General features: G+C 51.6%; 3 protein-coding genes across 3 annotated transcripts; all 3 read right to left on the bottom strand.

Annotated features, from left to right (window-relative positions):
* Nucleotides 1-23: 23 nt before the first annotated feature.
* V8C40DRAFT_241399 (uncharacterized protein) lies at nucleotides 24-928 on the bottom strand. The gene is made up of 2 exons (XM_083215018.1): nucleotides 820-928; nucleotides 24-639 (listed from the first exon to the last, which is right to left on the bottom strand). Exon 2 carries the CDS (start codon nucleotides 523-525, stop codon nucleotides 82-84), a length of 444 nt encoding a protein of 147 aa, XP_083075025.1. The 5' UTR covers nucleotides 526-639; nucleotides 820-928; the 3' UTR covers nucleotides 24-81.
* Nucleotides 929-11498: 10570 nt separating this feature from the next.
* V8C40DRAFT_193406 (ATP-binding hybrid sensor histidine kinase/response regulator) lies at nucleotides 11499-19696 on the bottom strand. The gene is made up of 2 exons (XM_083211877.1): nucleotides 19440-19696; nucleotides 11499-19184 (listed from the first exon to the last, which is right to left on the bottom strand). The coding sequence occupies exons 1-2, from the start codon at nucleotides 19580-19582 to the stop codon at nucleotides 11660-11662; spliced, it is 7668 nt and encodes a 2555-aa protein (XP_083075024.1). The 5' UTR covers nucleotides 19583-19696; the 3' UTR covers nucleotides 11499-11659.
* A 1978-nt stretch (nucleotides 19697-21674) lies between these two features.
* Nucleotides 21675-24070, bottom strand: V8C40DRAFT_241382 (protoporphyrinogen/coproporphyrinogen oxidase). The gene is made up of 5 exons (XM_083215017.1): nucleotides 23823-24070; nucleotides 23647-23716; nucleotides 23493-23573; nucleotides 23074-23424; nucleotides 21675-23000 (listed from the first exon to the last, which is right to left on the bottom strand). The coding sequence occupies exons 1-5, from the start codon at nucleotides 23834-23836 to the stop codon at nucleotides 21975-21977; spliced, it is 1542 nt and encodes a 513-aa protein (XP_083075023.1). The 5' UTR covers nucleotides 23837-24070; the 3' UTR covers nucleotides 21675-21974.
* Nucleotides 24071-25302: the final 1232 nt, after the last annotated feature.

The raw sequence follows: 25302 nt of genomic DNA, 5'->3' as shown, positions 1-25302 counted from the left end.
GCACCGTGCCACTGTGGAGAAGGTGTGTGGTGTGCCTGGTCTATTCACAGGAGCGTGCACGTATCAGAGCGTATGATCTGATTAGGGAATCGATGGGACGTCAACTAACAGGGAAGTGGGCGGAGGGCGTGTGCGTTTCAGATAGGGAGTGCGAGAAGAAGGGGGGAATTCTAAAAAAGAAAGGAAAGGAAGAAAACCCAGAAATAAAATTCTCAGCCAAGATTTGTGGATTGGCGGCAAGCAGAGCCGAAATAGACAAGGGGGACGAGACCGAGGGAAAATATAGAGGAAGGAGAGAAAGAAGCAATAAACAATGAAGCTATGTGAAAATCGTTGGATTCCATGATGCAGCAAAGAGAGGATTGTTCTTTGGTGCTTTTGAAAAGTACATGCCAGTTGCAGGGGATAACACCACAGATGGCCAAACAAGCCGGCGATGATACGGGAAGCATACAGGGCATCAGATTCAAAACACAAGAAGACAAATAGAAATCTTATCGTACATTTCAGAATACTCCCGCACATGCAGCGCAAGGCAAGAGAGACAAAGGAGAGGAGCGGCCGGCTATCGCCGCAATTTAGGGAAACGTGAGATGGCGTCTTTCGAATGCGGGGGGGTTGCTTATACCGACGGAGGACCTGTAAGACGTATACTTGTAAGTAACTGTAAGCTGTCGAGACAAATGAGACGCGCGAACGAATCGGCCGTTATCAAAAACACCATTGTAGGGGTAAGTCAGGGTCAGCCATCGGGCAGAGAACAAACTGTCCCAACATGATATCCCTTGATAAGACTAGTTTGAGAAGAAGCACACTCACTCATGTGCTAGGCAGGCAGGCAGGCAGACAACAGACAACAGACAAGCAGGGAGCACCACTCTGCAGCTCCGGCATCCTTGTGCGCCTGTGTGCGGCTGCTGCACGTCTTGGGAGATGTGCAAAAAATAGTACACGATGCAACGGGGCCATCTAATAAGTGGCAGCTTGCCCTGCGCTTCCGCGGTACGGAACCCTCTGGCAGCTACGCCGCATTGGGTCACGGAAGTGCTCCGTACTGTACTGTACAGTACAATACAGTATACTAGTAAGTAGGCAACGAGCTGCGTGTGTTGGAAGAGAGGCAAATGGGCGACATCTTGCGCGCCCGACCCAATCGCCGCCGGGTCTGGCCTTGGCCGTGGCTGCCACGAGCATGGGGCGCTGGAGTTGCGAGATTCGTCCGCCATGCCAACTTGGTGCTGTAGCGCTACGCATCAGCCTCTAGAAACCGATCTCAGTGACCCATCTAAACTCATCGGCTCGGAGCTACCCTCTCTGGATGAGGCAGATGTTGCGCTTGAGAGAAAGCCACAGGGCTCTAAGAGTGGAGGGGGAGAGGGGTTGGTGGCGGGCATGGCTCATTCTGCTACCAAGTCGTCGTTCATTAGCTGAGCGGGCGGGTGTAAGAGATACGGACGGAGACTTGCGGTTTCTTAGGCTGAATAGCTCACCTATCGTCTTGTGGCCTTGCCGTGTCTTGACTAGGACCAGGCCGTTTCAGAGCTGGCTCTCGTCTCAAGTCCGCAGGACGAGATGGATGCGCCATAATACTCGTGTGCATATGGTGCGCAGGAAGTACAGTAGCTACATTCCGCCTGGGCAGTGCTCCGTGCGCACGCAAGTACTCGATAGTCTCTGGCCATGCGGTGTATGTATGCAGGTGCACGCACCGTATGCATGTCGTGTCCGCCGTTTGTCGTTTGTTGTTCTTTCTGGCTGGTGTTTTTGTTTTTGTTGATGTTGATGTTGGCGAGGATGGTGTTGATGTCGTCGCTGTCACGTTATTGCCCTGTCTACGAGTACCGAGAAACGGATCTCGCCTCGTTATCGATATGAGTGGCTAGTGGCCTCGTTTTCAATTCAATGGTTTATATGCGGCTGCTGCGTACCGACCTGGAGGTAGTATTTTTTACTTTACCAAGCACCTCTTGATTCCTTCCCAATTCTCTTGATGAGCCCATCTTTACTACACCACAAACTACGAGCACTGTCAATCCAAGGCACAAGGCAGCAGTTATAGTTGAGCATGTTTGAGAAACCTGAGCCGTGAGTGCATATATTTGCATGGACAAGTCCAGGTATGGGGTACCTAAAATCTACCAGCCTCGGCACCAACATGGCCAAATATGCACTGGTTCGGTACTTGGCACATCATGGCCAAGCCCGTCTAGACACATGTAGGAGTCCGCGCAGCCTCCCTTTGCGGTCCGTACTTGTAGGTATCTAGGTACCTCTACCATTTATCCACTTTGGGAACATGGAACGACAGCTCAGCCCCAGAGCTTATCGCGAGGAGCACAAGCTCCCCCAGCAACGCATTCTCTACAGTACAGTAGCGCTGCACCCTATCGACTACCGGCCGACGATTCGCAAACGGCTATGGCAGGTTCGTCCAGATGGATGCTTGTAATGCCAGGTTGCGAAGCAGGGCTGCCGTGGTTAGCCAGGTTTATACCTGTACAAGGGCTGCTGGGGGGACTTCACAACCAGCTTCCAACGAGGGAGACGCGAGAGGGAAACAGGGCAGTATCGCCCGCCGCCAGGGATGCTAAAAAGCCGATCCGATTGAACAAGCTCGGCTTGCAAACAGGGACGGAAGTGCGGACAGGCAAGTGGACTGACTCGATGGGGATCTGGACCTTGTCTGTGTGGCTTGCTGCTCGCCTTACGCCCCTCCCCCAAAGCCGCCAGTGAGTTTTGCCCAAATGGATGGCCTGGCTGGAGGAGGAGGGGCTGTTTTATTCGACTATGGATCTAGTTGAGAGGAGCCACGACTCAGTCACCTTGATGATGCAGCTCTGAAGCTCCAACATGTCCTAATCGAGTCGAGCTCTGTTAATGCAAGAGCAGAGTCGACATGGGTTAACTTTGGGTGGCTGAAAAGACGGCCTGTTGCTGATCTGTCACCGCCGTCAGCTCCGCAGAGCCATGGGGAACTTTGGGGTATGGGCTATGCTTCTTTAGACGAAGCAACAGCGTACGAGTAGTTTGCAAAATCCAGACTGGTGGCAAGGTGCTGCAGAAGCTGTTCTGCAATGACGACAAGACAGGGTTGGCAACAGCCTCGGGAAACGGCGACATTGAAGGGCTGTGGATGCTTGGGACATCTTCTCGGGTCGCAGACTTTGAAGGCAGCATGCCTTGAGTTGATCAATGTACGGAAGCACGGAGTACATGTACACGCCTCGTGTTTGTTGATATCTGTACGAGAAACCAGGCTGGTGTTTTACAAGCTCGGACATTGTATTGGTCGGTGTTCCCACCTCCCTCCTCTCACACCTCCCACCTACGAGTATACACGGTTACCAATACCAGAATAGCGGTGGCCGGTGCCATGTTTGATATCCATGCATTTTGTCTTTGTTAAGTATTACAACGCCAGCCTGATGCATCTGCCGTTGGTGTGTCATCGTCGCCATGCAAGAACCGACTCCCAGCCGACAGATGCTCGATGCGCTAGCACTCTTGAACGGGGAATAACAAGCCCGCCGCCATGCTAGTCAGATTCTATATATATATATATATATATATATATACGAGTATATATACCATCTGCAATGCTCTGCAGTACATTACTACCTGTAAATACTACAAATGGAGTAGCATCAACAGATGCACAGCTAGTAGTCGTTAGCCGGGATCCTTGCAATGAGACCACTAACAGAAGCCGTTGCGATGCGGGCTCGCGACGCACAACCGCCAGGGAGGGTCAAAATACGACCGACTGCCTTGGCTCGGATGCCGTGTCACAACGCAGGCTCACATTAGCACAAGTATCTAGGACGCATGCGTATCTGCCACTTATGCGCAGGTAAGGAGGCCAAGTACGAGAGCAGGGACAGAGCATGGAGACAAAAGTACGGAGAACGGAGCAGATGCTACATGGAAGCACCAAGTCGAGCCGATCCATGCCAGACTTGACGGGGGTGACACATCTCAAACGGTCAGCCTGATCCAGTAATAATCCAGAGTTGCCGTGTGCTCTGAACAAGCGCATTTCGGATGCAGACAGTCGGAAGACCTTTGCACGCGAGGACCCTGCAAACCGCTGGTCATTGCCGCTTTGGCCATGGTCCAGTCCAGTGAGGGCGAAAGGGCAACACTAGACAAAAAACGAAGAAGCATACGACAACGGGAATTGTTGAGGAAAAATGAGAGAAATAATCTATATTATTACGGAAAGATGATCTCTGAAAATTAATTAAAGGAAAAAAAAAAAAGAGGCATACAAAGTATAGGTGGTACCCATGCACTCCGTATCTACATAGGCACTGCCGTTTCGCAATAGTAAAACGTGTATACGGATATCCTCCCAGATACGGCTGATTGCCTATTGCTCTTCTCTTGTTTATTCTGTCCACCGCTTGCAACGGTACGGTTATGTAATCCGCTTCTTTTGCCCGAGCCAGGACCAGGGTCTGATACTAGGAGGAGGCATGTCATTGCCACTATCGCTGGACCATCTCAAAAGCTCCAGCTTCCGAGCAAATGCGGGCGGCTGGATCTGCATGTCTAACGGAGAGAACTGCTGTTGTTGGGAGGGGCAGGCAAGCCTTGCCTTGCTACAGCAACCACTAACCATTACAGGTAGTATTCAAGGACTAGCAGCTCTCCGTGCCTCTGCATCTACCTACCTGTGCGCATAATGCATAAGAGGGCTATTGATATGTACCTACAGCCTACAGGTAGCACTGGGCACTAGGTGCAGAGCAAGCCGGTATATCCACCAAGGACGGGCCTCGTCCTTTTGCAGTACCACCTGGAGGTGCAGAGTACGGAGTAAGTAGACCTGGAATTTGCTCGTGCGGATACCAGAGGCTCCGTCTTTGCTTTTGTACCTACCTACCCAGGCAGAATACCAGTATCTGGATCCGTGCGACCTCCCTTGTTGGTCAGCCAAGTTCATGTGAGGTCCGAGTGCTAATAAACACGAGGTCAGCCTCAGCTCCTCGGCTTCCCACTTTAATCCCCAAACACGCATCCCCAACTCCGTACTCGGTGCTCCGTAACTTGGGCCGCATCCACGGCCGCGCCATGAGCCGTCTCATGATCTAAGACACAGGTTGCTCAAGCAAGATACGAAGCAGCCAGCCGGGGGGGAACGACCGCCGCACTAAGCTCGTTGCACCCTTGTGAGCCGAGAGGCGGCGGCGTGTCTTAGACCCTTCATGTTGCTCCTCCGATTTCAGCTTGTGCCATCTACATGGAACCAGTAAGATTCCAGGGCGCTTTCCCCTGCTAGGCCTCTGGCGGGTACTCGTTCTTGTACATGTCATCAATTGTCTTGATGACGGCCCTACGGAGGATCTCAAACTACGAAACTTGGCACCAGCATGGTGGCATGTGAGCCAGGATTGCCGCATCGCATATGCCTTGAATAACACACAGAATGCTGATGGGCCAGAGGCATTGGCGGCCGCGCATCTGCCTGTAAGGCTACCATTTCCAGCGGAAAAATTAACGGCAGCAAAAGGGAACCTAAAGACAGAAAAAGAAGAAGAAGAAGAAACTCACCTAGCCTTTGCTGAATGGTTGCATCCGACGATTTGTCGCTCCTGTCAATACTCATTGCTGAGTCAAGCTGCTGCCACCTTACATACATGTACTTGCAGAAGCTCTCCCTACTGGCTTGGTTCTTGTACTAGCACTTGCTGCTACTGTACTCTTGCTTGGATGCTCCATCGTAGCATCTACAGCTGCATTAGGACGAAGGCTGCATGAGCCAATGACGGTCCACGGAACGCTTCTGAGCTTCGTCAGGCCCACTTTGATTTAGCTTTTTTCCGCAGTCGGCACCTTCCGTGCTGAGCGTGCGATGAACCTACTTTGTAGAGAGACGAAGCCATTGTTAGCGCAATCTGCATCTCCTCTTCTTCTCACTCAACGATCTGTATTGAATGCTGTACTAAGACATGAAGAGCTGGGCATTGGAACGACCTCAAGCACCATGCACGGAGCACCATGACCGCAGATCTACCTACCTAGTTCGTACTGTTGCTAGGACATAATAAGTATTGAAACTAATCCAAGTTGAAGGATTGCTATGCTATATTGCGGGAGCCCGTGTTTGATTGTCCTTAAATGCACTGCTTCGAGCAATGCTCGCTAGCGGTAATAAAGCCGTAGACGTAACCTCCATCCTGGCGATACTTGACCAGGCACTGAAGCCGAGTACTATCGCACCACTAGCACAAGGACGAGTGGCCTCTCTTCCCCCACTCCAGAGGTACCCCTCTACCACCTCGTACACGAAACTCAAAAGATTGATCCCAATTGGGTGCTGCGCCTCAAACATGTCGTCAACTCCTCCGTGCAGGTACGATGCAGAACTGGCAGCGCCAGGATACGCCTTCCCAGGCAGGTACATGCGGTGAGTTTCTGCTACTACAAACTTTAGGCAGTTACAGCCCGGCAGTTCTGCAATTAGCGTTTGATCCAGGGCAAAGGAATATGGAGAATGATGCAGCCTCCCTCAATCCATGTCATATCAGTATCGAGTCAAAACATTGTTTGTCAGTACTCAACTTCTTATACTAACAGACCACCTGGTTGTTGTTGACCAGAACTGTGTCGCTAGACGGCTAGGAGCAGGCCGTGGGTACCTACTCGTTCTCTTCCCGTCTGCTTCTACCGTGTCGAGGAATATGTGACTGACAACACTGCCAAGCATGGTCAGAGAGACTATTGGAGATGACATCGAAACCAAGGCCGCCGAAGGATCGCCCAAAGCAACCTCGCAGAGCAATTACCGACTTCTACAGCAACGCCCCTGTTTACGGTACAGTACATTGCTTGGCTCCGGGTGGATAATGTGAACACACTTTGTGCTAGACATTCACCGCTCGTTCTCTTTTGCCGAAACTGGGATGACTTCGTTTCACAAAGGGCGGGAATAGTCTCTTGTGATACCTCGCTTTCGCGCTGATGCCCTCGGCCTCGCTGGATTCGGGGCTACTAGTTCTCTTCCAGCCTTCTCTTCTTTTGACGCTCTTGGCAACCAAGATCGAGATCAAGAACCGTCTAGCCCCGAGCACACGACCAAACTAGCAGCAAGCCAACCTTATCACGCCAAATTCGGTCCATTAGCTTATTCCTCCAGAGGCTCCTGTCGGTCATCGACCAAAATGTAGGTCGAGAACCTTGGCGTTCTGCAGACCTTTCATTTCAAAGTGGCTTTTTGGAGAATCGGGAAACTAGTCTGGAGGGGGGCTTGGCTACAAAGCCCTGATTCTACTCGGTGTTATAAACATTGTCTCAACTTGACACACCCAGCAACTGCCGGCACAGCCGCACGTGGTCTGAATGGCCATGTTGTCGACGGGCCAATTTCAACTCAGAGCTGCAGAAAGAAGGCTTTTCTTACCAAAGTGTTCGGGTAATACACAAGACTTCGGTTCACCTTAATCAAGTCTTTCCGCTGTATCTTCCGCTTCGGCCTACTGAGCCATACCAGTTTGGCAACACTATTCGGATGCTACGCCTTCGGCTAGCAAATTCACATCAAGTTTCCACACATTGCAAGCTGTCCACTAAGAATCGAGCATCTGGCGCCAGCAAACTGCCGTTCGTTCTTGGCTGGCCTCGATACGCAGAAAGATAAGAATCAAGTCGGCCAATAAGCCGAGGCTCAGACTCTTCTCTAAAATGGTCTGCTCTACTTGGTTGGTGATGATGTCTCCCTTCTCTAGCCACGGAGTATACCGCCAAAGTCAACTCAGGGCTTATGAAGATTATTGACAAGTCATTTGTATTCAGCTGGTGAGGCCATCGCCTTTACACGAGTTTCTTCACAAGCGGCATCCTGTTGGGTAAGCAGAACTGGGTACGAGATAGCTTACAATGAGAATCGACGGCTGCCCCCCCGCATTCGCCACACCCTCAGCTGAATAGACTTTCATCTTTGTCCTCGACTTCGCAGCCTTTGAGCCCCTCCTAACCTGGAATAAACAAGAGGCAGAAAAGTAAGCCAGGCAAGCCACGCACCATGCCGAATTCGAGTGGTTGCTGAAGCAGAGACTCGAAGCTACCTCACAGTGCCGCAATCCAACCATCAAATGGCTGAGTTTCAAATAGATTAAAGCAACCTTTTATTTCCTTTCTCATTTGTTACTTGAACGCGGTTCCGGGACTAACAAGCCCGTGGGGATGGCCTGATCAGCTTCTATCCGATTGGACCAGTTTTCAGATGCGATGTGCCTAGAGCAGGCATTCCTGCCGCGAACTTATGTTGAATTTGTCGAAAGAATTTTCATTTATCCTGGGTCATTGCCCTAATTGGGATAAAGCGAATTTCTGCTTCATCCTTGGACTACCTACTTGGGGAATATGGGTCGCCACATTCAGCTGCGGCCCGCGAAACCAGAGTCCTAGCATTGGCCGTGTTGATTTCGGCTTTGACGTTATGACCTTATTGCCGTTACACATTAGATATGACGGCACACGGCGTCAGAAGGATGTGCGTCGTTTCGTCCTGCTAGTGTCACTATATTCCCTGCATCATTGGTAATTACACCCAGGATTTTTTGCAAGTTCTGATATTACGACAAAAAAAGATGTGGCTAGGGGGGTCCACCCAAATCTGCCTTTTAGCTTCTGTTACATATGCAGCTTGAAAAGCTTCAGCATCAAGGCACCAAGTTCAAGTTGGCTTATTTACATCGCCGGGCCAGACGGAACAGCAGCTCCAAGACCCAATGTCTGGAAAGGGAGGAGTCACACCGGAGCCAGGGTTATTTTCAGCCGTCTTCTACCCCTGGCCCGACGAGCTCAGCTGCAGATAACCGAGATAAAATTGTTGCATCGCCGTAACTATGTTGGGATTTGCTGAAGAGAACCGGCGGGCAATACCAGTGACAGCCGAACAAGGGCGTCTTACAGTGCGTCCCAAGTCAAACGAACTCATCATACTCGAATGTGTGCTTCAGAGTAGCACTGCGCTACTGGGACGGAGAAAAAACGGTTCGTACGGCACCCTTAATAGCGGCTTACAAGTACGACGCCCAGTCCAAATGTGAACATGGTATAAAATTCTCAGATGGCCGCTACGTTCCGTCTCGTCTCGTCTCGTCACAATTTGTTAAACGGCTAGACTCGTGGAACCTGCAGCCACAAAAGACCCACGCGGCGCTCAAGGAAATAAAAAATACTGCGTGGCAGTATTTATTCCTTTATCCCTCAAGTTTGTTAGGAGAGAATAGGGCGCAGCTACGGAGGATCCGCCATCTGTAGTTCTGCTCAATGGAGTAGGTGCAGTCGGGAATCTTTCGGGACTAAGGTAGACATTGCGAGTCGAGAGAAGTCCGGATACGGAGCGTCTTGAGTCAAAGACCATGTTGTGGCCATTCGTAGACTTTCATACAAAGAGTGGCTAACATCATACAGTGGCGTTGAATCCTAAAATCGGTCCCATAATGCCGAGAACAACAGGCGGTTCCTGGCAATCAGCCGCACAGAGCAAGGTTTTCACTTGCCGGTTCAGCTTTCTTGATCAAGGTTCCTGACACAGCTAAGCTGATTATGCTTCTGACAACTCTAGGGCTTTATGGAGGGGGGACAATTTCGATGCCCCTTGAGCCGAGATTGTACGTCTATCACACCCAAACGAAGACCTAGCTGTGACGTTTCCTCTCCTCCCTCCTCTCAAGGGACGAATTGATGGTCAAGGGAAGGGAACGGTCACATACGAGTACAAGTTCCGGTATGTTGTTGGTTGTGCGTCAACATGAAGTAGCCGAACTGCCGCTATTTCTTGTCCCATGCATCAAAAGAGAGAGGGAGAGAATTATACTTCTCCACGCTGTTAGCGGGAGACGACGGATTCTGAAAGAACGAACTGTTGTCGTCTTCGCCACCACACATGCCGCCTTGCAATAACCGCTGGGTGCTTTGTAGTGTGGGCGATGACTTAACTTCCCTGCACATGCAAGTGCTGTTTCCGCGTGTGGAACATATGTTCCCTACATCTAGGTTGCCCGGTGGGATGGAGGCATGCACGCTTTTGTTTAGTCGTCGTTGGGTGCTCTCTCACACCACCCACACAGAATATCCCGACAAACTCTATACTATATTCATCTAGTTGCACCCTCACAAGTAGGGACACTTATTCAGCTTCGGGATAATACCACCAATTCCCACTGGCCGCTCGCAAAAGCCGCATCTCTCAAGGACGTCGCTAGCTGAAAGTCCCCTCCCTTGCTTCTGCCCCCTCGCCACCAAGACTATTGGCTCCTAACATGTTGGATCTTTGCTTTAAAGCCTCAACGATGCGTTGATGCTCCGCTCCCTAATCAGGATGGGACGCAGAGACGAAACTGGCCCCCAGCGGCCGTAGCTAGTAATCTATGCGAAGAATGTCACAGGCGCTGCGCCTCCAGCCCACAAACGGATCATCCGCAGCTGGGTTTTTTTATGTCCGAGCGCCGCTCTTTTACACGCGTGGAGTCGGCTGAGGGTGCATTTTCCCCATTTGAGAAAGGAAAGATATTGGATCTACTTTGTGATGAGAAGGGAGAGAAGGCTAATGCAGAGCTAGGAATGACTGCGTGCAGACTTCTAGACTCTCAGATTCTTCTCTGTGGGTGACCCGAACCTAGTGTGTGATCGTCTTCTAGGCACACTACCTGGGTAAGTCAATAGTAACATGTAAATGAAATGAAAAGGGGGCGGGATAGAATCACTCCCCTGAAAGAAAATGCAGAATAAGAAACTTGTTGAATTACCAATCAATCAATCGTCGCCGAATGCTAGCAAAAGCTTCTTCACCATACAGGGAATGATACAAAATCTAACTGACAATAGCAAACCGTCACAAACCGGAGCTTCATGATAACGCTATATCCTGTAAAAACACCACCACATCAAAGCGCTTCCCATTTCCCCTCCCCCTTTGCCAAAGCTGTAAAAAAAAAAATATGAAGAATCAAAAGCAAATAAAAGAAAAAAAGCTCATCCTGATTTCGATTTGCTGTTATCCGCTTCCCCTTACCCCCTTCCGTAATGTTTCTTGCCATCAAACTGTTCCATTTTCCCTTTTGCCAAATTTTTTTCTTGACGTTATCTTTTTTTCGTCCAACTTGTATCGTTTCATATCGTCCAGCAACTCGTAAAGCCATTTTTTTTTTTCTGTTTCAGTTGCCCCTTTCCTTGGTTCGTTTCCATCCATATCATTTCGTATCATGTCATGCCCCGAGTAACACTAGCCGGTTGCTCTTTAGACTCCAGCATCAATCAAACGTGACTAACGAAGGCAAAAGAAGAAAGGCAAAAAAAGAGACCAAAGAAGTGAAAAGAGGAAAGTGAAAAGGGCGGGAGAAAGAATAAGATCATGAAAGAGAAATCAACCAAGGCGTGAAAGCCAAAAGAGACGAAGCACTTAGGATCTCGGGGTGCTCCCGTCAACTCGAGTGTGCTTCCTTCGTCCGTTGATTTGACCTAGGCCCTGATGTCCCCCAAAAAAGTAATCCATAGGCGTTGGGTGAAAAAACGCCCGTAAAATGTCCGTCTATCCAAATCCGTAGCTGATGTGTCGAACATATGATGCGAAAGAAAGAAATAGAGAAATGTAAAGTATAACGGTTAAAAACATCAAGACAAATCGGAACCAAGGATGAGCAAATAAATCCTAGGCCTCTCTGACGATAGGCCCCTTCTCGTGAACACCATTTTCCATCTTGACCTCGGTGGTGGTGCTGTTCCCTCGACTCTTGTTCAGTTTTCGAGGCTGGTGGTTCTGCCCAGGGCCAGACCCTCTCCTTGCCCCGGAATCGGAGAATTCCTGATCGCTCGAGGTCCTGCTTGTCGAGGGGCTCTTTGTATCAGCTTGGCTGGCAACTGAATCATCCCCGTACGGAGTTTCTAGCTCTTCGACGTCAAAGATGGGACTTCCAGGGTGCTCGTGCTCCAAATCCTCCGAGTTGTGAGGCCCGTCGAATAGTGACTCGTGCAATGAACCTGACCCCGACCTGATAGGAACCGGTTTCCGAATCACCGGCTCAGAACTTGTGCTGGACGCGCTACTAGGAAGGGGCTTTCTCGGGGGTGGTGGCAATTTTGGCACGATGGAATTTGTTTCACTGGTATATCCATTCGTCGTATTCGCATATGTCAACGCGTTGGGAGGAGAAGGGGTAGAAGACGGAGGGCTCGGCCTGGAATTGCTCATATATGCATCCAGCTTCCGCTTGAGTACCTCGGCACGGACGGGCTTTGCAAGGTAATCGTTCATACCAGCAGCCAGACATTTCTCTCGGTCGCCTTGAATTGCTGATGCTGTCATGGCAATTACGAGGATTTTGCGCACCTCGTCGATTGGGTCATTTCGGATGAGCTTGGTGGCCTCGTATCCGTCAAGGACCGGCATCTGGACATCCATGAGGACAATATGGTAAGGGATACCCTCTCTGGCCTTTTGTCGGAGACCCTCTACCGCTTTCAAACCATTCTCATATGCACTAACGTTGGCGTATCCCAGACGCTGTACATATTGAATGGCAATCTTCTGGTTGATGGGATTGTCTTCCGCCACGCAAATGCGAATGTCTTTCTTGGGAACCCGGGTCAGGTCAAGATAGGGGTTCGGAGAGGCCGCTCGCTCCACGAAGGCAGCAGACCTGGCCGTGTACCTGTCGACAGGGGCTGAGGTTTGTGTTTGAGCATCTCCAGCAGCAACATCAGGCTTGGCCTTCTCAAAAGAAACTGTGAACCAGGCAGTTGTGCCGAGGTTTTCCTCGCTCTCGAGTTGAATCTTGCCCTGCATCATGATCTCGATGAGTGATTTGCAAATACTCAGCCCTAGGCCACTTCCACCATACTTTCTGGCCGTACTGGCGTCGGCCTGGCTGAATGGTTGAAATAGCTTGGCCAATTGCTGGGGTGGAATGCCGATTCCCGTATCTCGGACCCAGAAAGTCAGAGTTGCCCTCTCCTCGGTTTCCTCGTCTACACGAGCGCCAATGGTGATAGATCCATCTTCTGTAAATTTCAAGCTATTGCCAATGAGGTTCCCTAGGACCTGGTGAAGGCGAATAGGGTCGCCGTAGATCAGCATGGAAGGCAGGTTAATATCCTGGATGATATTGACATTCTTTTTGGACGCCTTCTCCCGGTTGCTATAGGAAACCGCCCGGACGACTTCCCTAACCATCTCTTCTGGATTAAAAGCGATATTGTAAAGCTTCATCTTATCTGCCTCCATCTTGGAAAAGTCGAGAATGTCGTTGATAACAGTGAGCAAAAGATCAGCCGAAACCCTAATCGAATCTGCCATTTCAAGCTGGTCCTTATTCAGGTCGCTGTCGCGGAGAAGCTCCGAGTTTCCAATGACTCCATTCAAAGGTGTCCGCAATTCATGTGAGACGTTGGCCAGGAAGATGGATTTAGCCTTGGCAGCCTCTTCGGCCAGTTTGACGTTTCGCTTTGCCTCCGCTTCCGCAATCTTCGCCTTCGTCTCCGCCTCGATAGCCTTCTTCAGCGCGGCCCTCTGCACATCTAACATGGAAAGGTTTTCGGCCGAGATCTTTTCAAGGTTCTTTATTGACAGGGCGTTGGAGTAGCTGATGCCAATTTGGTTAACCAGAAGCTGAAGAACAGTCACGTTGCGGTCTGTGAAGGATCCAGGGACGCCTTCGAGATACAGGACGCCTAGCAGCGGGTTGGTCGCATGACGAATCGGAATGGCAATGATGGCCTTGCTTGTCGGATTCCTTTGCATCCAAGACTCGCTAACATTGCCAAATCTCTCATCGGAAACGATGTCCGGTATAAAGACGCTTTCCATGAATCGCGTACAATACAGTACAACGTTCTCGGCAATCAGAGGCGTGCTCGCGAGGGGCAAGGCTGGTTTGTGCGCCGAAGCTCCCTTCTCCGGGTCGCCGCTGGCAGCTACACACCAGCCATCGCTGTCAGTATCAACCACAATAGCAGCGTTGGTAGCTGAGCCGCCGCAAGTCTGCAGAACCACATCACACATGGTCTTGAGCAGCTCTTCCACCTGTAGCAGTGATGAGATGACTTGTGAAGACTTGAGGATCGCATGCAAATCGATCATATCGAGAGCAGGGAGCCCGCCATTGTCTTCCGTCTGCATGTGCATTGAGTTTCTCCAGGCCCCAATCTGCTCCCCCTTGGACTCAGTCAAAGCATTAGAAGGAATCTGGGTCAGCGCGTCATCATCTTCTCCATCCACGGGTCGATACTGAACCGACGGCGCATCGGTGACGAAATCGGTCTGCACTCCCATATCGGCCACACGGTGATTCCTAGTTGGCCCGTGTAAGAGAAGAGAATGCGCGTCCTCGATAGCATGGGCGACACCAGAAGCTGCCATTTGTCTAAACGAGCTCAAAGCATCAAGAAGAGCAGCTCGAGCAGATCGCCGTGCTTTACGTCGAATAAAGAAGCCTGCCATGAGATAATTGCCCAGAGCTTCCTCGAGCACAAAGTCATGCTCGGCAGCATGATCCAGAGCCTCTTCGTAGCCCTGGACACTTTCGCCATGGTGGTCGGACAATTCTGCTATTTGTGCTTCCAAAAGCTTCACCCATGAAAAGTAGTTCACATTGGACACCGTCGCCCAATCGTTAATCATTTTCAGAAATCCAGTGAGCTTCTCAACCAGCTGCACGATCTCTTCAGTAAAATCTCCAGGTTGACTGCGCGGGTCCTGCATTTGTCGAAGCAGACGACCAGCAAGAGCCAGCCCATAGAAGAAGATAATCATCCTCGTATTCCTTGCTGACCACAGATCGGCGAGTTGATCAAAACATTTCTCTCCAATCTCAACGGCTCGATCGTAGTGACCATATAAGAAGAGTACGACGATTTCAAAGCTTTCATAGAAAAGCATAGGGCGGCTGCTGCCTCCTGTTCGTTCCACCATCCAGTTTTTGTACGATGCGCTATTGTGCTTTTCGTCCGTCATGATCTCCAGAGCGCTGTGGACGCGCGTCTTGCCTTGCAGCGCTCGGCAAGCTTGTCTGACAGCAATGAGCATCACTCCACCTCTACTATCACAAGCCCATCTAAAGATCTCCTCGCAGGCTAGTTCGCAAAACGTTTCAAGTTCGGTGCAGTTTTCGCTCGCAAAGAATTTGATTTGCGCAGCCAATCCATAGCTGTGGATTGTCGACATCCTGTCGCCGGCAACAGACGCCAGTTCGATTGCGTCCTCCATCTGGGAAATAGCCAGCGGCATAGAGCAGTGTATGTGTCCAACGAAGCATTGATGTAGCATTTCACCCCGTGCCAATGAGTAGGCATCGCGGGCCTGGAAGAGCAGGTCCTGAGAGACCATGCTAAGATCTATGGCAAACGAAACCATGTTGAAACGCGCCAGTGCTATAACGGACAGGTTGAGAAACACCATTCCGGATTGCGGAAACGAGCCTCGATCGTGGTAGATATCAAACATGGCCAGGCTGAGATGATAAAACTGTAAGCGGTCGCTCCACCAGGCTGCATTGGTTACCTCGGCAAGCACAGCACCGATGGATGCAATGTCAGGATCGCTTGATTTCTTGTGGGTGATTAGTTCTTGTCGATCTATATCTTGTATCTGCGCAACAATCTTGTGAAATTTCTCGTCGCATTTCTCATACGTCGGTTCGTCGTCGAGCGAGACGCCGAGCAAGGCCAATGACTCCTTCAGAGAAACCAATGCCGCTGGCGAATTGCCGCTCTGAGCATATATCCGCGACTGCAAGACATATGCCGGCGCCTTATCTACCGGGCTTTTAGCGTTGGCGAAGATTATGGAAAGGAGTTCGCCAGCCGCGGTCACCTCGGCCATGTATAGGTGGCACTCCGCCGACCGAAGATAAAGCTGGATTGTCTCGTCGTAAGATGCGTCTTCAACATCGTCAGACCATGGATCATCCTGTAAGAGCCTGGCTGCGGCACTGTAGTATTTCGCCGCCGTAGGCCTAGCCCCGTTCTCAGTCGCATTTCGTGCGCACTCCATCAGCAGTTTGCGGAACTCCTTACGACAGCGTACACGGCGCTTGATAATTTCCACGGCCTTACAAATGTGCGAAGCAGTGCTGTCGCGTTGCCTAGCCTCTACCGCGTAGTATTTCAGTAGAGTCTGTGAAATAATGAAGTGCATTTTTCGGGCATTGCACTCCTTTAAAGCTGAAGAAGCCTGCACGTATCGATCATGAGCGAAACGAAATCGGTCGTCTGACTCGGTTGGCACGATGATATAAGCTTGGATGGCTGCTTGTAAGCCTGCAATGGCCTCTCCCTCTGTGTAGGAGCGCTGGGTGACATGGTTTGGACAGGCTAGAAATTCGTCTTCGTCATGGTACTCAAACTCTCCACTCATGAGCCGACATAGCAGCTCAAACGAAAAGGAGCCCCCAAGGAGAGCCGCCCAAGCAAGCACTGCTCGAGCAGCTGACGGTAATTCGCCCAATCGGTGGGTAATGAATGCGGTATCCAAAACGTCGTAATCTTTCTCGCCCTGAAACTGGGCGAATAGTCTATCCATGTCATAGTGCCATTGACTGTCGCGGTAATCATACCAGATACACCTCTTCCTGTGGCAGGCGCTGAGCATCTCTCGCATGTAAAACGGGTTGCCGGCTGTCTTGGACTGAATAACTAAAGCAAGGGAAAGAATTTCGTCTTGAGGTCTACAAAGGGTTGCTGACACGTATTGAAGAATATCACTCTCACTAAGGGGATTCAGTACGATTCTCGTTACCTGCGTCCGTGAGCTGCGAGGGTATTCTGCCACGGTATCAGCATCTAGCAAGGCCGGGCGAAAAGAAGCATATTCACCGTCTACTTCTATCGGCTGTACAACAGCCTGAAGCTTGGCAGGTGAAAGTTCTTCCGGTCTGTAAGTCACGATGACAACCATTTTCATCCTAGCGGCTATGATTTGCGAGATGAGCTCCAGGGATTCGTCGTCGGCAAAGTGCAGGTCCTCCAGACAAAAGCAGATGAATTTGTGGGTGGTGAAAACCCTGAGCACATCTAGAATGGTGTTAATCAGACGCGTGCTTTTGGTCGAGGCTCCAGCACGGAGGTAGTCTTGGGACGATTGGGATCCGCCACCCGCCAGATTTCGCTGCAATGGTCCGGGAGATTCGGTTCCAGGGGATGATGTTCTGCGCTTTAGCATCGGTCGGATATCCTTGCGCGAGGCTGAGCTCTGAGACGAGGAGATTGGCCGTGCAAGATTCATGTCGGGTGGGCCAAGTAGAAACTCGGGCAGCCCCAAGATTCTGTGCAGCATTGGCCATACCGGACGAATGTACTGCTTCAAACCTTGGTGGAACTGAGTATTCGTATCCCTTTCGCCCCACACCTGTTTGAAAAGCGACGACAACAGCTTCAGCAACGGTCCAAAGGGCGCCCTCTTTGCAGTGTCGAACTTGGCCGTAGCGCAGTAGCCATTGCGCCGAGCATCAGCCAGCACTGACTGCACAAAAATGCTCTTTCCTACGCCTCCGGCACCCTCAACAGTGATGACTTCACAGTGCCCATGGCGTCGAAATTTGGACGAGCCAAGCTGCCGAGACAGACTAGACGCACCTATGTCGAGCGGACCCCGGGGTCCTTCCACATTTAAGCTATCAACCATGCTTGAGGAGTCCAGCGAGCCCAAGGAAATAGACTGATGCCGTTCCCATCGTTCCCATGGCCTCGTAAATCTAGGATACGCGGCAGCAGTAGATTGGGATGAAGAGGTGGTATCAGTTGATAAGGTCATGGTCTCTGATATAACTGTGGGGAAGAAGTTGTTCTTCGTTGCTCTGGTCTCGGACGATATTGTTTGGGCAAACGATCCGCTCCTGCGGTTGTGGCCATCGATTGAACTGGCACCGCCTTCGCTGGAGATGTCGTCAAATGCCATCATCTCGGTGAGGCTAGCTCCGTCCGAGAATCTGCTGGTAGGGCCTTTACGAAGGGCAGCATGGCTCCTGGCAACACGGTTGATAACCCTGAGAACGGCGGCCTTTTCCTCTTGCCGACCAATCATGGAGGTCGGAAGCATGAAGAAGGATGAGACATCGCTCGTGCCGATTTTGAATTCCTTGAGAGCTTTTGAGTTGCCATCTTCAAGGTACTCTTTAATGCTGATTAGATCGTGGCGTAACCCGCTGGCCGAGTGATATCGGTCAGCAACATTTTTGGCCGTGCATTTCTGGATAACCCGCCCAATGACATCTGGTATATCCATCCGTACGGTCGCGACATTGGGAATTCTGCGGCCGAGCACTGCCTGGACTATGTCGAGAGCTGATTCGCCAGTGAACACGGGCTGTTGAGTGAGGAGGGTCCAGAAGACAACACCGAGCGAGTAGATGTCGGTACGGGTATCGGGTTCGGCGGGCATGCGACCGGTTTGTTCAGGGCTGATAAAGAGCAGCTTGTTCCTGCCCCCCAACTCTTTCGAGAGCATCGACCAGCCGGTGCTAGTCAAGCCATGTTCAAAGGACCGGACGCCGGATCCGAAGGACATGACCCGGACCTTGTTTTCTTCGGCGTTGAAGTGGAACGCATCTCCCCGAATCTCTCCATGGACCATGCCTCGGCTGTGGTGGAGAATCTCCAAGCATTGGGCCGCACCAATCGCAAAGTCGAGGAAGAGTTCAAGCTTTATGGGGGGCTGAAGGGTCGGTCTGCTGTAGTAAGCTCGGTATGCATCGCCGTCTTTGCGCGCATGATAAAAGGCCGGCCCCATGTCCAAGAGATCAAGCAGTTGATTGGGGCCCGGGTGCTGATATATGGCCACGACGATAGCCCCGCGGTCGCCAGTCACCGGGCTTAGCCGGATCAAATCAAGGGGTTTTACTATATGGTCGCCGTTGGGGTCGGCCGTGTTGGAGACGCTCTTGGCGATCTGGAAGGCCCTCTCCTCTCGGAGGGCATGGTGCGACACGCGCGCCACGACGGACTCTTCGATAAATGTTGCATCGGTAGAAGGTGAGGCGAGGGGATTGGAGTGGGCGGTAGGTTGTGGAGAGGCGGGCGGTTCGCTGCTGTAGCCAAAGCTGTAGCTGGAGAGCGGGCCGCCATGATCGGAGGGAGTTGGGCGACCGGACTGGAGCTTCGATACGGAGCCGGGACTGGAAGCGTTCTGCGATGAGGTGGAGGGGGGCAGCGAGGGAGAAACATATCGGGTGCCGAAGACGTGCCTAGGGAGGCGGGAGAAACGCCAAAGGTTAGCTTCTCGATCTGGCCATCTGGTGGGAAGTTGTAGTCGTCGTTGCGATTGCTGTCATCATCTCTAGCTTATCCTCCATCCATCTTCTTCCTGTTCCCGCTGCATTTTTTATTCCATCTCGTTATTTTTTTTTCCCTTGTTTTTTTATCCCCCTCTTTTCCTTGCTGTTCCACTTTATTCGTGCACCACACACGGCGATACCCGCAAGATAGAAAGGGCGACTCACCAAAAGTCATATGTTGAGTGGAAGGGCGGCATCGATTCATCCCAGCTATACCCAGCTATCTGGCGAAGGCGTTCGAACAGCCGCGGCGGCGGCGGAGGTAGAGGGTCGAGCACATCGTCGGGCACGAGGGCTGGACCGTCCATGATGGCGCGCTCTCATAGGAAAAAGAGAAGCCCCCAGCTGGCTGCTCTGGCGGAGGGGAGATGCTCGGCTTCGTTCACTTAGTCGACGGTCAACCAAGCCCGCACGCAGCGCCCATCGTCGGCCCGGTGGCTGTATCGGCAAAAGGAGGATGGTTATTGCGACGAGCAGCGCAGCGACCAGTAATGGCACGGGGTCGGCTACCCTTTGGTGGGATTTGGCAGAATTTTGCTATTTTCTGCGTTGCGGTGCGGGCTGCAAAGTCGGGGTGTGAGGTTTTGGCAGAACTGGGGCCTGGTCTGGTGGTTGCAGCGGACTGCAGTGGTGGTTGTTTGGCAGAGGCTACGAGTAGAGCACAGGTACTAAACTTGATGCATTCTGTACTGCGCCCGGCTTGAGGCTACTGCAGTACTTGATACGCAGATTCAGCGACCTTGCACTGTCGACATGTGGATATGCAAATACCTGGTGGTTGCCGCTGTGACAGAGGGTCTAGTCAGGTACCACACTAGACCCCTACAGGTACTGAGCCTCCAATACAGGGTACCTCTGGTTCTTTTGGAGCCCGAGCGACTACCATGGTACAAGCTCAACTTGACAAATCTGCGAGCGCTTCCTTAGAAGGGCGGACAGGCCAAGCATCGAATCAGAAAACCCGGGTCGGAATGTGAAATATCTCGACTCCTCTGCACGTCTCCCACCTTCTTCAGCCTGTTTCCTCTTCCCTTTCCTCATCGTTTCCCCCCCAAAAGACCGGAGCAACAGCCAAAACGCCAAAAAGGTTTCTGCCGGAAGAGGGGACGAGTGATTTGCTTGACAGGCCCGTCATCTGCCCGCCACGCAGCCCATATCTTCAACTCGCACCAAAAAGGAACGGCAACGCGGAAGACGCTGTGCCCCGTTGCGGCTTTGGGCCTGAGCGATTCGGCGGGAATCCCAGAGCGAGGCGCTAACAGACCGCCCAAGTTCCGACTCTGTTCTCCAGTCCCTTCAGGTTCGTCAGCTAACGCGCCTTTAGCTCGCTACAGTAATTTGATCGGTGCTTTCAGTTAGCACACAGAGCGAAAGGGCCCTGGGTTGCCCGCAAAAAGGCACTCCAGCTATATAACCCCGCCAATCGTGCCCCCCCTTGGCATCGTCGGGTGATCCGCTGGCAAACTGCTGGTGGATGAAATTGTTGCCTTACTTGCATACCTAAAGGTATGTAATCCTCGCTGAGGGCAAAGGCTATACACGTACATACATGCTATGGATCCTGTGCGAGATCCAACAGCGCCGTGGTGCAAGCCCAAGCCCACATCACTCCGGACACATCTGAGGGAAATTTGGCATATCGGGCCTGTCTGCTGATCGTCGACTGCCAGGCGCCAAAGGTATCAGAGAAAATACCTGCAGATGCCTTAACGTCCCCACCCAACTCGTGATACCAGCGCTTTTCTCTGAGCCACAAACACCAACAATCATGTTGCGTAGACACACGGTATAGCAGTCGGATCTGGCCCGTAGTTACAGATACTCCGCCGTGGATGACATCCTTTGGCGGCGTTACTTCACGTGGCTTTTTTCTTTTTCGTTTTTTTTTTCTCTGCTCTTCTCCATCAAAAATACCGTAAAGTACTGTTACATTCGGACAATGGCAACCCAATCCTATCTCAAAGTGCACTGACCATGTCTGAAAACGGCAATGATGATACAATGGTTGAATGGATACCCTAGAATTGGGCAAATGCTTTCGTCAGCTGTCCTTACTCAGGCACAAACCCAGAAATTTTTGACTCATTCCCGCTCTTGTGTTATTTCCATGGAGACAGAATGAGTTAAAAAAAAATCTTTTTTTTTCTTAGCGCTTTTGGCGTCTGGTGCCTGAGATGGAATGATGTAGGTGGCCAAGCAGAGTTTCCTAATCCACTAAAAAACACACAGTTGACACAAATCTTCAGCAGCTGTACCCATGTTTCAAGTGAATTAATTTAGCACGCTCGGCACATGCTCGGGGTCCAAGTAGGTACATAGCGGCACAGTGAAGTTCCGGCTTCTCATATCACCTAATACCAGCTTCAACATTTGAGAAAAGCTATAGAATGGGGGAATGTATTTAACAAAAGTTTCATTTATTGTTGCAAGAGCTGGTCAGCTCTCTTTATTTCTATCGTAACCATGTCTCGCTATTAAGTAGCGAGAGAATCTATACTGTGCCCGACTGCCCATAGACAACCCTAGGCGTTCGAATCATTCGAGCCGTTTCGTGAATTTCCAGATCCTAAGAATCCCATCCATAGCAAACCATAGATAGCTAAGATCCGCTCTGATGGCCGCTCCCTCATACGTACAAGTCAAATTACAGCGCACGAGCGCCCTTAGTTTTATTCAATTTCATAACAATGTCAGAGAAGCTTAGTTCCTCTCCCGGGTGGGCAGAGGCTGGGCGCCATAGCTGAAAGCCTGAGCCAGACGCTTCTCGCCGTTCTGTCGGCCGTTGACAAAGTCGGGGTAGTTGAGGGTCAGCTCAACGGCTCCGCTGTGGATGTGGTCGACGGCCTCGACACCCAGCATAAAGGAGTGGTCTTGGTTGCCGACCTCGTATCTCCAGCTGCCGAAGCGGCCTCGAGAGTAGATGCCGAGATCCTGGAGCTTGGGCAGGAGCTCCTTCAGGACACCCTCACGCTCCAGGGTAGGGGTGGGGTATCCGTGGTCAAAGGCACGGTGGTAGGTGGAGACAATCTCGTCCTCGGGCTTGAGCATCTCAGTGTTGATGAGACCCTGGATGCAGTCCTTGAGAAGGTTGTCCACATCCACGGGCTTGAGGGTAGACTGTGACACCTCCAACATAATGGACCAGTAGGGGCCCTCCTTAGCCTCGGATGAAGCAGCCTTGTCGCCGTTGGCAAGGTACAGGGTGGGCAGCTTCTCCTCCTTCTGGGGCTGGTTGTAGGGGGAGTAGTTGGAGAAGATGGTGGCACGGTAGAAGGGGCAGTTGTCCTCAGGGAAGTACAACCAGCACTTGTCGCCGATGCGCTCGGGGCGCGCACCGCGGATACCAACACCAATGACGTGGGTGGTAGAGTAGTAGAGGCCCTTGGACAGGGTGACGAGCTCCTTGTTGCCCATCTTCTCGACGAGCTGGTCGACAGCCATGGTGTTGACCAGCTTGCCGTAGCCAATGGTGGTGCCATCGGCCATGGTGACGGTCTTGTTCTCGGCGTCAACCTTGGTAACCGTACCCTGCTTGCCGAAGCGCTTCTTCTCGTTGGGGAGAGTGTCAGCGACGGCGATCCAGATACCACCGGTACCGTCCCGAGCGGGGAATCGGAAGGTAGCATTGGGACCCCAGTTGCCGGCGACCTTGTTCAAGATGATGTTCTTGGTGACGGTCTTGACGTCGGGGGCAGCAACTCGCTCGCCGAGCCACTGGCATTGCATCTAGAAACAAGAACCATGTCAGCGTTTTCGGTGACCTAGACACACGCACACAGGTTGGAACGCTTTTTCTTACCTTTGTGGTGGGAACAGCCCAGACCTTGTAGTTGTAGGGGCGCATGAAGATGTCGGCGAGGCCAGGGCCCTGCATTCTCAGAATCCACTCGTCAAAGTCCTTGGGCTTGGTGTTGGCAACGCGGTGCTCCAGGGCGGCGTCGATTAGGCCATTCATACACCGGACCTGGTCCTCCTTGGGCAACATGGAGATGTTGTTCTGGAAGGGGTAGGGGACCCAGAGGCCCTTGTAGCGGACGTAGGATACACGCTCGTGGGTGAACCAGTCGTCATCCTTGGGGAGAGCCTCGTCCAGGCAGTCGTCGAAGTACTTGTAGTGGGAGAAGATGACATGACCACCAACGTCGTACAGCTAGGAGACAGCAGCTGTCAGCGCAACAATTCGATGCGAGATTTCCAAAACGCGAGATGGAGACTTACGAAGCCCTCAGGAGTGGTGTCGGTACCGGCAAGACCACCGGCCTTGTCAGAGGAGTCCACGATCAACCATGAAGGACCGTTCTGGCGAGAATATTAGCATCAACAGAAGCTTATCGCGGGGTACCAGAAACCTGGCGGTGAAGGAGCTACGCACGATCTGGTTCAGACGCTTCGCAGCACCGAGACCAGTAGGTCCCATGCCAATGACGAGGACGTCAACGTTACTGCAATTGGGTCAGCGAACTCGTTACACAGAAGGCTTCGGACGCGAGTAGCATCGCAGGAGGCGTGGCTATTCGCGCTGAATAGGGGGATGAAGGCAATACGCACATGTCGGCAGGCATGGTGGGGGAATTTGGTGGGATTAGCCTTGTGGGAAAAAAAGAAGCTGAAGCTGGAAACTGAAGATGCAGGACAGAGCCGCAAACGCGCCAAAAACAAGAGGCGAAGAAGGGGTATTAGATGATGCCTTTGCAAGAGGATGGAGGAGCAAAAAGAGAGGCAATGGTTCGCAGCAGCAAGACAATTTGCTTTTCAACGCCTGTTGCAACCGGGAAAGGAGTCGGTGATGGAGGGGCTGGAGCGGTTCTGGCTACGGGACAGGGGCTTGTCACAACGCCCAACCCGCCCATTTTCTTATTTCTCCCATCCTTTCTTGTCCTTACCTGGCCTCTCGAGACCCTGGCAAGCCCGATCCCCCACCCCTCCATCCCACTCACAAGCACAGGTGCTAGCACGCGTACGGCGTTAGTATCACCAGCCTCGACCAACGGCGGGTGGCCAAGCCGCCACTTGGAGGGGCCAGGGGATAGCGGTAATGAAAAAAAGAGTAGTGGTGGAGGGTCCCACTACGAAAGTGTTGGAGACCGTTTGCGAGAGAATTGAGGCGAGAAAAAAAATGACTTGAGCCAGTCCATTACGAGGCAGAGGTAGCAGTACTCGGGGCTCCGCCCAGTCGAGGTCGAAGCCACTGTGTTGGCGGCGTCTCTGCATACTGTATTTGGGCCAGAGTTTGTTTTTTTAACATTGAGAATATACTGTCGATAGCAATGCCAGATTGCCAACGTTCTGCACCATTCTGGTCAATGGGTGTCCACATGAAATGTATGAATCCATAATTTGCTCCATGCCTTGGCCAATGCTCTAGCGCGCAACATTCAACGCCGTTCCTGGGCCTGTCGCGGCCCGCTATAGAGCATTGGACGGACCTTTTTCCGTCTGATATATTACTTCAGGAGTATCGAGGCCAGTACCCGATGATATTTGAGCTGATAAAACAGACAAATAATTTACTCATCCGGGACACGCGTACAGTCTCCAGCTCGAGGAGAATCGATCTTATCCGTGACCGTTGTGTATACTGTACCACGAGCTACTCGCACTTGTACTACAGGGTACTATATTCATCACCTCACCCAATATTACAGCTTTGGGCGCTAACCTGGCCAAATAATCAAAGTCTCCATAAACAAAGCCATCGTAATTTCTCGTCAAGATAAAAGCCAATGGCTGCAAATAAGCCGCTGGCGCTAATAAGCTGCATAGCAGTAGGGGACTCCTCATACATGTTGATGCCATCACCCATCTGTAATGGTCGCTCCACCTGCTTCACGGCGATATGAGCCTACCTAGTCCATCCATTGTTGCACAGGACAAATTTGGCTGTAATGATATGGTCATCTTCGATTGAGCGAGGGCAGCGATATCCAAAGCAATTCGGACGCAATGTTCCCATGGCCGTTTGCGTTGATCCCTCACGGAGCTGCTCCCGTTCACCGCAAACCGCATGTACATACTCCGTACATGTACC

This window comes from Trichoderma camerunense, assembly GCF_050948025.1.
Source record: "Trichoderma camerunense strain CBS 138272 chromosome Unknown V8C40scaffold_6, whole genome shotgun sequence".
NCBI classification, from domain to species: domain Eukaryota; kingdom Fungi; phylum Ascomycota; class Sordariomycetes; order Hypocreales; family Hypocreaceae; genus Trichoderma; species Trichoderma camerunense.
This window is presented reverse-complemented; position numbering and strand designations above follow the sequence as displayed.